General features: G+C 43.4%; 1 protein-coding gene across 1 annotated transcript in view; it reads left to right on the forward strand.

Annotated features, from left to right (window-relative positions):
• Positions 1-1,132: 1,132 nt before the first annotated feature.
• Positions 1,133-12,524, forward strand: part of LOC115160715 (rho-related GTP-binding protein RhoN) — a 49,470-nt gene continuing 38,078 nt past the window's right edge. The window contains exons 1-2 of the mRNA XM_029711033.1: positions 1,133-1,506; positions 1,963-2,050. Of these exons, the coding sequence (XP_029566893.1) occupies positions 1,405-1,506; positions 1,963-2,050 (190 nt within the window). The 5' untranslated portion in view covers positions 1,133-1,404. The remainder of the gene's footprint in view (positions 1,507-1,962; positions 2,051-12,524) is intronic.

A 12,524-nucleotide genomic window follows, 5' to 3' on the forward strand; every position in this document is an offset into this window, starting at 1 on the left:
AAGCGTTGGATGGAGTGACGTAAAGCTTGCCGCCGTTGGACTCTGGAAAGAGTTCTCTGGAGTGATGAATACACGTCGCTAATATTGTGCACATTGCTTTGTGCATTGTCTTGTGCTGCCACCTGCAGCTGAATGGATGTCATGGCATCCTCTTTGTGCAGGATGCGCACCAACAATGGAAAGAATGGCCTTTGGAAAAAAATAGCTCCATGCAGCCTATAGCCTCTCCTCGAGTGTGATATTATAATGTCTGTCTACACGAGATGGAAAGTATTCTTATCCCTTTTCTCAAAACATATTTAACTCATGTATGCCCTGGCTTCCACGGTGTAAGCCCTAGCTACAATGTGGGACCCACGTCTGACAGTCCTGTTCTGTAATACAACACAACACTGCATTGTGAAACAGGCCCATGTGAAAATGTATGCACGCACTACTGTAAATCGCTTTGGATGTAACCGTCTGCTAAATGGCATATATAACATAATACAAAGTGGGATTTGGAGTTGGACGCTCAATATTATTTTGTGCCCTTACTCCCCAGCAGATGGCGATAGAAACCTGGTCATTGTATCAATGCAAGACCAGTGCAGACATGTTGCGTCTGATCCCGGAACCACAGAAGTAAATCTCTGCAGATGTTTGGAGAGATTGCCCTGTAGGCCAGAGGTGTCATGAAGGGAGCACTGATGAAGATAATTGTGCTGATGTTCATTTTAGAATCACAGAATACTAAACCTCTACTGGATTCAGTATGTCAGTCCTTTTTCACGGCATGGCATTTGCGTTAACCAGCTAGCACCAACCACTACTGCCAAGCATGGCAAGGCTCAGTCAACTCTTAAAAAGGGAAATCACCAGGGGATTACAGTATACGAGAGCGGGGAGAGAGAGATAAGCGTGTGTTTGTGTCTGAGAGAGAGAGAGAGAGAGAGCATAGGGGTATGTGTTCTTGTAAAGGAGGGGATTTATTTCACAAAGAGGGGGAAAAAAACTATTCTGCAGATTTGATCAAAAGGTGTTGTTGATGGATGATTATGACATTATCCCGAACAGTTGGCATGCAAATAAACGTTATCTCCTCAGTCCTTCTCATTGGTTGTTAGTGGCAGATGGGCGGGTCTAAAGAGGAAAGTGAAAACACAAACTCACGCTCTGTCAGCATCCAGCCGTGGCAAGCAGACACATTGTGGAGTAGGCTATGCAGGCGCGCTAAAGAGTTATTTATTACACTTCTAAGTCTGACAGTCAAAGCTTCGGGAAGGCACACACAACGAGGACTAAAACTGAAAACAGGGAGGAAAATCTCACCGGTATCTACTTTCTACACTTTGACTTTGGGACTATTCTGGAGTGTAGCTAAATGAAAAGAAGGCGACGCATCATAACCAAATAGACGGCACTATGGAGAGCAAGGGCAGCCGCTGTAAGATCGTGGTGGTCGGCGATACGCAATGTGGCAAAACGGCATTACTTCATGTATTCGCCAAAGACTCGTACCCAGAGGTACGTTATGGAGACTGTATTACGAAGTTTGTACGATTGTAATAAATAAGTCATTCTTTTAATTTCAAAAAAATATTCGTTTAGCGTTCGCACCATGCGCGCATCAGGCTTCTCCATAAACTGTTTTAAAACATTTAAGGATTCTAAAGTTTTAGGCTTTAGATCCTGTCTATAGCATAGGATCTATAGCCTAAATCTATGGCACATATTTTTCATTTAATGACACACATTTTGCCTTATCACTATACATTCTAGCTGGCCATGTGTGTCTTAGAATTGGCTCAGAATGAATATGGTGCCTGCCATATGCACATAGCCTACATGTGATATGTGATAGAGGAATAGGCCTACACCAGACTTTATCCGCCGAGATGAGTGGGAATGGAACATGGTATCATTTTGAATCATTGGGAAGATTTAGGTTTTCATTTTGCCATTTGAAATGTTTCTTTTCAGAATTATGTCCCGACTGTCTTCGAGAACTACACGGCAAGTTTCGAGATCGAGAAACAGAGGATTGAGCTGAACATGTGGGACACATCAGGTAAGGACTGTGGCTTCAAGCGGGACTAATTTAATAAATACATGTTGACACTTGGACTCGAAGATGTCACAACTCGCACAAGTAATGTGGACAGTGAGCCAGGTCTCTTTTAGTCTGCTAGGCTCCGCTCAAGGTGCAGACATTGGCAATGATGCGACAGTTTTGAGCATTCAGAAAAATCCAGATTTGTTCAAATTAATTATATTTATTCGGATTATAATGCTGGATTTTCCCAACAAATTACGCACAGAAATTTGTGTATTTTTGCTTACAAAACTACGCACAGAAATGACATATTTTCAAGGGAGGCTACCTTTATTGGACATTTCTTGTTAATTCCTGCTTTTGACAGTTGAGTACATATTGAATGTCAAGCCTTTAGTCCTCCTGCACAGTTGACCTGGTATTTTATTTCACCAATTTGTCTTTTTGAGGGATTGCCGCTTTCATGTCCAATCAGAGTTATCAGAAGCGCCTAGTTCCCAGTGGGAAGTTTCACTTGAATCCCAGCTAACAACAAACGTTCCCACAACTTTAGAGAAAGTTAGCTTAAGAGTCTCATTAGGTCATTAACTAACGTTTTCACAGGAATGTTCCCGTGATGGGCAAGGATTTTTTCCAAGAGACCATTCCCTTAATGTAAAATAGAATTTACCCAGAACGGTTTACCATGTTCTCAGAACTGAAAAATATGAATGTTCCAGACACGTTTCATGCGGACGTTGCAAGAACATCAATGTGTCCAGTTTTCTGTAGGTTAGGAGAAAACATGACTAGAACATGAATATCTTAAATTCTGAGAACATGGCAACCATGCTCTGTGTATGTTTGGCGGGACGTTGATGGAATATTCTCCTAACCTACAGAAAACTGGACACATTAATGTTCTAGTCATGTTTCATGGGAATGTGGCCAAAACATTTGTGTCCCCCCCAAAAACACACATCACGTTACTGATGCCAAGCCAATCAAGGCCCCTCCATTCACAGCTCTTTGTCTGTTGGCAAGGTTAGGGATACTCACAAACACTGTGCTTTTAAGACACAGTGTTTTCAATTGACATATTTGACACACTTTGACATACATGATTACATTGTGCTTGTTCAATGAATCAGTAAATATTATTCAACATGACCTCACCTGGGATTTGGACTCACAACATCTTGGTTAACGATATTCTGATCTTCCGGCTACGCCACCTTATCTGTTTAAGGTATTAATCTGACTATTCTCTCATCATTGATTTTGTTGATTTATTTCAGCAATTTAATGGCTTTCTGTATAGTTGTCTAATGTTGGTGGGGCATCTTGACCTGTTTTAATGATAATCCTGAATCACTATGATCACTAAAATATACTGAACAAAAATATAAACGCAACATGCAGCAATTTCAAAGATTTGACTGAGTTATAGTTCATATAAGGAAATCAGTCAATTGAAAGAAATTCATTAGGCCCTAATCTATGGATTTCACATGAATGGGCAGGGGTGCAGCCATGGGTAGGCATACGCCCACCCACTTGGCAGCCAGGCCCACCCACTGGGGAGCCAGGCCCAGCGAATCAGAATTAGTTTTCCCAAACAAAAGAGCTTGATTACAGACATAAATACTCATCAGCACACCCACCCCTCCTCAGACGATCCTGCAGGTGAAGAAGTCGGATGTGGAGGTCCTGGGCTGGTGTGGTTACACGTGGTCTATGTGAGGCCGGTTGGAAGTACTGCCAAATTCTCTAAAATGACGTTGGAGGCAGCTTATGGTAGAGAAATTAACATAGAATTATCAGGCAACAGCTCTGATGGACATTCTTGCAGTCAGCATGCCAATTGCACACCCCCTCAAAACTTGAGACATCTGTGGCATTGTGTTGTGTGACAAAACTGCACATTTTAAAGTGGCCTTTCATTGTCCACAGCACAAGGTGCACCTGTGTAATGATTGTGCTGTTTAATCAGCTTCTTGATGTGTCACACCTGTCAGGTGGATGAATTATCTTGGCAAAGGAGAAAAGCTCACTAACAGGGATGTAAACAAATTAGTGCACAAAATTTGAGAGAAAAATGCTTTTTGTGCGTATGGAACATTTCTGGGATTTCTTTTTCTCCAGCTGATGAAACATGGGACCAACACTTTACGTGTTTCATTTATATTTTTGTTCAGTTCATTTTCTTGAATGTACTTTTATCAGAGCTGAGATTTATTTCAAGGTTTATTCACCCTATTGCTTACATTATCAAGTTGTTTCAGATCCACACAAGGACCTAGAGAGGAGGGGGTAGAGTTTCTTCTGGACAGGGCCTAACTATACTGGCCCAATAAGCACATGCCCTAGAGATATCCCTTATTGGGACAGGGGTTAGGTTGTTTGTCATTGGTGCTTGTGGCCTGGGTTTGAGACCAGCTAGAGCAGTCACCCTACTGTCCCATTCTTAGCAATATGTGTTAATGGCATTATTTGGCAGCAGTTATATACTTATCTGATTTAATTAAAATGAATTTCTTATTAAAAGACAGGTAACAAAAACATTCTCTCTCCATAGATTAGTTAGCTTGGATGACCATCCAAGTCAGATCAATGTTAGCAAGCTTATCAAGCTAGCTAAAATCTTATTGAAGAATTGTTCTGACCAAAAAGCACATGAATGAAGCAAAGTCGTATTTCCAACATCACAACTAGGAAATAGTGAACGTGGCACTAGGCCCTGTGACTGTCCCACATTCTTCCTCTTACAGTGAGAGAAAAAAGTATTTGATCCCCTGCTGATTTTGTACGTTTGCCCACTGACAAAGAAATGATCAGTCTATAATTTGAATGGTACGTTTATTTGAACAGTGAGAGACAGAATAACAAAAAAATCCAGAAGAACGCAGGTCAAAAATGTTATAAAATGATTTGTATTTTAATGAGGGAAATAAGTATTTGACCCCTCTGCAAAACATGACTTAGTACTTGGTGGCAAAACCCTTGTTGGCAATCACAGAGGTCAGACGTTTCTTGTAGTTGGCCACCAGGTTTGCACACATCTCAGGAGGGAATTTGTCCCACTCTTTGCAGATCTTCTCCAAGTCATTAAGGTTTCGAGGCTGATGTTTGGCAACTCGAACCTTCAGCTCCCTCCACAGATTTTCTATGGGATTAAGGTCTGGAGACTGGCTAGTGTTTGACGGTGGGGATGGTGTTCTTGGGGTCATAGGCAGCATTCCTCCTCCAAACACGGCGAGTTGAGTTGATGCCAAAGAGCTCCATTTTGGTCTCATTTGACCACAACACTTTCACCCAGTTGTCCTCTGAATCATTCAGATGTTCATTGGCAAACTTCAGACGTGCATGTATATGGGCTTTCTTGAGCAGGGGGACCTTGCAGGCACTGCAGGATTTCAGTCCTTCACGGCGTAGTGTGTTACCAATTGTTTTCTTGGTGACTATGGTCCCAGCTGCCTTGAGATCATTGACAAGATCCTCCCGTGTAGTTCTGGGCTGATTCCTCACCGTTCTCATGATCATTGCAACTCCACGAGGTGAGATCTTGCATGGAGCCCCAGGCCGAGGGAGATTGAAAGTTCTTTTGTGTTTCTTCCATTTGCGAATAATCGCACCAACTGTTGTCACCTTCTCACCAAGCTGCTTGGCAATGGTCTTGTAGCCCATTCCAGCCTTGTGTAGGTCTACAATCTTGTCCCTGACATCCTTGGAGAGCTCTTTGGTCTTGGCCATGGTGGAGAGTTTGGAATCTGATTGATTGATTGCTTCTGTGGACAGGTGTTTTTATACAGGTAACAAGCTGAGATTAGGAGCACACTCTTAAAGGGAGTGCTCCTAATCTCAGTTTGTTACCTGTATAAAAAACACCTGGGAGCCAGAAATCTTTCTGATTGAGAGGGGGTCAAATACTTATTTCCCTCATTAAAATGCAAATCAATTTATAACATTTTTGACATGCGTTGTTCTGGATTTTTTTGTTGTTATTCTGTCTCTCACTGTTCAAATAAACCTACCATTAAAATTATAGACTGATCATTTCTTTGTCAGTGGGCAAACGTACAAAATCAGCAGGGGATCAAATACTTTTTCCCCCTCACTGTATGTAACAACAATGCCTCTGAACATGTTTTCACACTCATTAGAGTGACGACAAGACGTTGACAATGAAGACAGACAGACAGACCAGCTAAAGCCTTAAGACCACGAAACCTGTGTGCTTGTTTAGATACTGCTTGGTGGTAATGGGTGTTGTTAAGATGCGGTTCAAGAGCTCACTGAAATGGGTGTTGCTGAAATGTCTAACTGCATTTCAACAACACCCATTTCAACCACCCAGGAGCTATTCGCCTGGCTTTTTGGAACACTGTCGTGGATAACAACCTGCGTTGATGGATGGCGTCAATAAGGAATTCTAGTCATCTCAGACGACTGTCTCAGTGTTTTCTCCTACCAGCGATCCTATACTGAAGCTATACTTGCCCCAAGCCTAAAAGAAAATTGCCTCAATTGGTTTGAATCACAACTTCAGAAGGTGGCCCCGGCAACTCCAGACATTTCTTCTTTCCTAGGGAGCCGCCTATACGAAACAAATCAATGGGAAACAGATGAGAGGCAGACTTGGTGAAAGTAGATGTGGCTAAGTGGATTTCTCCCAGCTATACAGAAGGAAGGTACTATATGACCGACGTCTGACCCTACCTAGCCTCCTATTAGTTGTATAAATAGATTGTTCGGAAGAGGCAGGTTCTAATCTGGGTATATCTCATTGGACAGGTGTATTTGCTCCCACTCACACTACAATAGCATAAGTCCCCTGGCACCGAACCTTTTGTTGCTAACTGGCTAAATGAGGGTTAGTTACTTGGCGCATGTAGACGGGGCAGTGTTTGTGTGCATGCGTGTGTGTGGAGCGTTGTTTCTGCTATTTTCTGCCCGGAAGTGCTTTGCCTCTTTGTGTGTGTATTGTTAGGTATCATAACAATAGGATTTGAAAGATAAACAGGATTGGTGAAATAATGTTTGTGTGTGTGTGTGTGTGTGTGTGAGACCCTGTGAGGTATGGACATGCTACCTGCAATACTCAGGAGTCTTTATTTCTATCCATTCACTCATGACTGAATTTGTTATGGAATAGATCATTTGTTTTGTGTGTGTGTGTGTGTGTGTGTGTGTGTGTGTGTGTGTGCGTGTGTGTGTGTGTGTGTGTGTGTGAGTGTGAGAGAGAGAGAGAGAGACAGCCAGCCATGTAAATGTGTATGTAAATGGATAGATGTGCTAGCCTGGCACGTAATGTGTTAGCTTTGCATGGCAGCAGGTGAGTAGATGAACCAAACCAGTGAGTGTTAACAATGACTAAGGTCGAGGAGAATGAATTAATTACAGGAGGATAGCTCACCCTGTCCTGCTCTTGCTCTCTCTCATTGTCTCTCCCCCCCCCCCCCCCCCCCCACCCCCTCACTCCCTCTCACAGCTCATTAGCCGGAGAGGCAGCTGCTGGGTGTGGCTGATAGGGCGGGGACTAGTGCAGTGAGGGAGTAGAGTAGAGGAGGAAGAGGAGGAGTGTAGAAAAAGAAGAGGAGGGGGAGAAACTGATGGCAGATGAGGAGTGGTGGCGTGAAGACCGAGGAGAGGAGGAGAAATCGAGGAGAGGACAAGTGGAGGAGAATTTAGAGTGGAGGAGGAGCAGAGAAGTAGAGGGGAGACGCAGTGGAGAGGAGGAGGGAGACTAAGTGAAGACGGATGAGAGGAGTGGAGGAGAGGAGAAGTCAAGCAGAGAGACTAAGGGGTGGGACTTGAAGGAGACAGACACACGGAGGGGAGGCTAGAGTGGCCAGCCATTCCACTGGAGCCCGAGCTAGTCGCCTGCTTGCTGACAGAAACAGAGTGGCAGTAATTAACCATACACTTATCCCCACGCTCGCTCAGTGACCAAACACTTGCCCCCTGTCTCTCCCTCTTTCCCTCCCACCCACCCACCCTCTTTTTCATCACCTTCTCCCTCTCTCCCTTCGTCATATTCTTTTTTCCCACCTCCTGATTGGTCTCTCGCTCTCTTTCTCTCTCTTTAAAAAAAATAAAAAATCTTCCTCTCGCTCAGTCTAAACAAGGTCAGGACTCCCACTCTGTTGCGCTAATGCCCCTTATGATCATTGCGCTTGATTAGCCTAGCATCTCCGCTAACCCCTCTCCCCTCTTGATCCTCTATCCTCGCAGCGGTGTAGATAGCAGAGATAGCTGATCCACACTCTCTCTATCACGCCACATCAGCCATATAAGGCTCAACAAAATCTGTTTATGCAGTGTGACAAAAGAGCAACACATAAAAAAAAAAACACAGGCGGATGAACTAACGAATGAGTGGGGGGGATTTGGATGGGATTGAGATAGAGTGTGTGTGTGTGTGTGTTGTTGTTTTGGGAGGGAGGCTCAGGGATTTTATCCTAATTCTGTTAATAGCCAACCACTCCAGTGTTTGGTTATATTTCAAAAGTAGCACATAGAATTCAAATCATCAGTTTGTTTCTCATCAGATGTCCCAAAATAACAGTATACAATACCAGAATAAGTAAATAAGTTAAGTACAGAAGAGGTACAGGATGCACTAGCACAATGCTAGGCTTACATCTCTTTTTTCTAAGTGTTAGCTCTAGCTTTTAGCTGTTCTCAGTCTCGGCCAGGGTATTCAAATCTGACCGTCAAGGTCTTGTAGTTGATGTATTGGTTAATGCCATTCGTTATTGAGAGAGTCCACTAACCGGGCTTGTCCCAGGTCTGAATCCGTCGCTGTAGAGGGAAATATTAAAAAGATGAAAAGTAGTAGCAGCGCTGTGGAGCTTCAGGCCTGTATAAGTCTGCTCTAGGCCAAACCTAATGCATCAAACAACTTGCCTGCTTCAAAGTCAACTGTGTGAAAGGTAAGAGTCCATAGAAACCTGCTCAACCTGCCGTGTCACATACACACAAAACAGCGTAACACCAAGAAGGAACTCGACTGGGAGGTGCGCCTGAAGTCTGTCCCTCAGGCAACTTCCTGCTCAGGAAGACTTTGGCGCAGGTTTGATCTCAGCTCAGTGAAACTTATCTAGAGCCCTGATTTTATTCTCTCCCTCCCTCCCTCCCTCCCTCCCTCCCTCCCTCCCTCCCTCCCTCCCATCCTTACACCCATCCTTACACCCATCCTTACACAACCACACAGTATATAGTATAGATCTCCCCTCTCCACGCTCCCTGTTGCATTTCTCTTAGACTGAAATGGAGTCCCACTCTGGTATTGGCACAGCAGGCTCTCATTAATTAATGAGGAGATTTTATGACCTCTATCAGATGTTGGCTCGCCCAGATGAGATGAGAGACAGAGAGAGAGAGAGAGAGAGAGAGAGAGAGAGAGAGAGGGCAAAAGAGAGGGACACCTAGCTCGGGTTCATGCTCAAGTCTAAAAGTGAGCGAGAGTAGTTTGAGTTAAAAAGTAACAAATGAAACTCAAAAGCGCTATGTAGTCGGTGTGAGTGGGTGTGTGTCTGGTTGGCTTGATCTAGTCCTGGTCATGGTGCCCATTAAAAGCACAGGGAACATTGAAAATCAATGGCCTAGATGCTTCTCCACCTCATCCCCATGGGAAACGCATCCATCTCCTCCAAACTCACTTGCTTTCACTGACAGACCTCAGACTGTTCAGTAACCCATTCCTAGAACGTGTGCACACACACACACACACACACACACACACACACACACACACACACACACACACACACACACACACACACACACACACACACACACACACACCAAAGAGGGTCATGCAAGGATCCATTCATCTACCCCCTATGCCAATTCTACCCCTCATTTATAATTCAAGACATTTGCTATGACCGCACCGGTCTTTCCTCACAATAGCCAACCATTATTGAGTGAGGAGCGACCCCATGTCTTCCATGATGTTGTCCAACTGGAAATGAAGTGTCCCTGTTTCAAAGTTCCTCGTTCCTGTGTTCAGTGTGAATTACCTCTACACTGTATGACTGTAGGACTAGGGATGTAGTGGAGGGTATTTATTTAAAGCTCTACATAGCGAGGTGAATCATTGAGAACACATTTTATTTTACAAGCAGTGCTTTCACAAGCGCTGTGTGCTCTCTTTCAGTGTTGCAAATAGCGTTGATGCACCTACTACGCTAAAGTAGCACTTATGCCGAGCGCCACCGTATCCCGATCGCCTTTCAGCATTTACCTTTATATTCACCAACACTTCCCAGAGTAAAGCCTTGGGACATGACGTCTTACCAGCTGTAAACTGTATCAGCTGAATATTTAAAAAGTGTTCAATTCAATAGAACGACGGAAACAGCAATGACAAGTGAAAACTTTTGTATTGCTCAAGTGCAAAATCATAATTGTGATTACCCAAAAATAGAGAGAAAAATATATAATGTCATGTTGCTCAACGATGTTTCCTCATTGAGATCAATCCACACCCGACTATCAGAGCGCAGTGGTGCCTGTACTTGCGGTGCCTGCTCTCTTTTTACTGGCCTTTGGTGATCTTCACTTTGACCTGATTGGTGTTCACAGCAGCGACAGCGACTGCATCAGGAGCTCCAGTGTTTCCCTTATGGGTGTTCTTCAGGCGGGGTTGACTGTCCATGTCCATCTCCTGAAGGATCTCTGGCCTGGTGAAGCATTGGAAGCATCTGTGATTTCTCCTGGCTCATCTGAATGTAAACCGGTATGGTTATTTGGATGATGATGCTCATATTTATGCAGTGGTGATTTTAGCATGTAAATCTTGGTGGGGCAAAACAAATAAATGTTTCAGGTGTATGCCAGCAAAACCACTACACAACACTAAACAATACATTAATTGCACTATAACGGTGACAAACGGTGCCCATAAACTGTTAGGACCTACATAAAGTTGTCCCAATGGCAAAGTCCCAACAACTTACCACTGATACACCTGGCTATCATCGGAGTCTTGTCTGGTAGAGAAACAGCTCATTCAGCCTAATTAAAAAAAAACGTAGCTGATATGGCTGACTTGCTTAAACAAATGTGGTTTCTACTGACAATTGAGATGTACAAACTATGGCATAAGGGGACGACGAGCGGATAACAGGCAATCCGTAATTCCGATTAAGACATTAATGAGCAAGCTAGGACAGACATAGTTGATATAACTATTTGTTCATCACTTTTGAAATGTACAGTACAGAATTCAGAACATGGGCCGTTCTTACAGTATTCTCCCTGTACACCAAGGATAAATTAAGGGGGCATATAAGCAGACAATGAAAGCTCTTACAATATTTGATAATGACATTTCTCTAAAACAGGCAATAGGCTACATCTGCAACACCAAGATCACAGTAGGCTATATTATGAGGGGAAAAGGGACCAAATTATTAGGGTGAGGCACATGAGCTACTAACAGCTTACTACACAACATAAACTTAGTCTTACTTTCTTAGCGACAGTATACATATCTCCCTAGCATATTACATAATTTATGCAGCACCATACAAAACATTTTTGGACTCACCTTGTTGTGCTATGCTCACTTAAACAGGAAGGTGGCGCGACGTTCCTTCATGGGCAAATTTTGTTATCAAATTTTTGTCATCAAAGTCTGGCATTCTCAGGATTTATGGTGCTTTCAAGACAACTGGGAACTCTGAAAAAAACAAGGTTGAATCATGATGTCAGTGATCTTCAGTTCAGAGTTCCGAGTACCTGACTTGCAATTTCGAGTTGGATGACCGTTCAAAACGTATTTTCCCAGTCAGAGCTCATTTTTGTCAGAGTTCCCAGTTGTTTTGAACTCACTGAAGTCTGAGATTTCCCAGTTTTCAGTTGTTTTGAGTGCGGGAGCAGTCATGTTGGATTGACAGCATGGCCAATGTTGAATGTTTATCCTTTTAAGCTTGGAAAAGAGACCCTTAAACCCAGACTTAGACCACACACCCATTCCACTGAATAGTAGGCTAGTGATTGCTTTGCAATGCTTGCAGCCACCGATTCCTTCCAAACCACTCATTGTTGAATTTGCAATTTCCAACTTGTTGTGTAATGTTTATGTCCAATAATGTTTTATCTGTTTATAATTTATCTTCATATGACAAGGATTGAAAGGGATTTGCCAGTAGATTGTCAACTTGATTCATGATGATGACTGTTAGCTAAGAGTTTGAAAGTATGATGTTGACACGATCAGTCCAATCAAAGCTACGCTAGATATAACGTGATTTCGACGTCATTTTATCAGTGGCCAATGACTTTAAGCCTTCTTGGATGGGCACTTCTAATGTAACTCTATGGCAGCACCCAAGGGGCTCGGATTTTCGATCTCTCCCCGTAGATTTTGTGGTGACGTAGTGTTCCCATGAGTGACAGAACACTGAGCCAATCACGGGGCAACTAGAGAACATTACCAACCCCTACGCGCCGTATTTTCCGCTGGCCACCCCACCACCACAGAAAGCACTGAGCTAGG

Source organism: Salmo trutta, chromosome 2, assembly GCF_901001165.1.
Source record: "Salmo trutta chromosome 2, fSalTru1.1, whole genome shotgun sequence".
NCBI classification, from domain to species: domain Eukaryota; kingdom Metazoa; phylum Chordata; class Actinopteri; order Salmoniformes; family Salmonidae; genus Salmo; species Salmo trutta.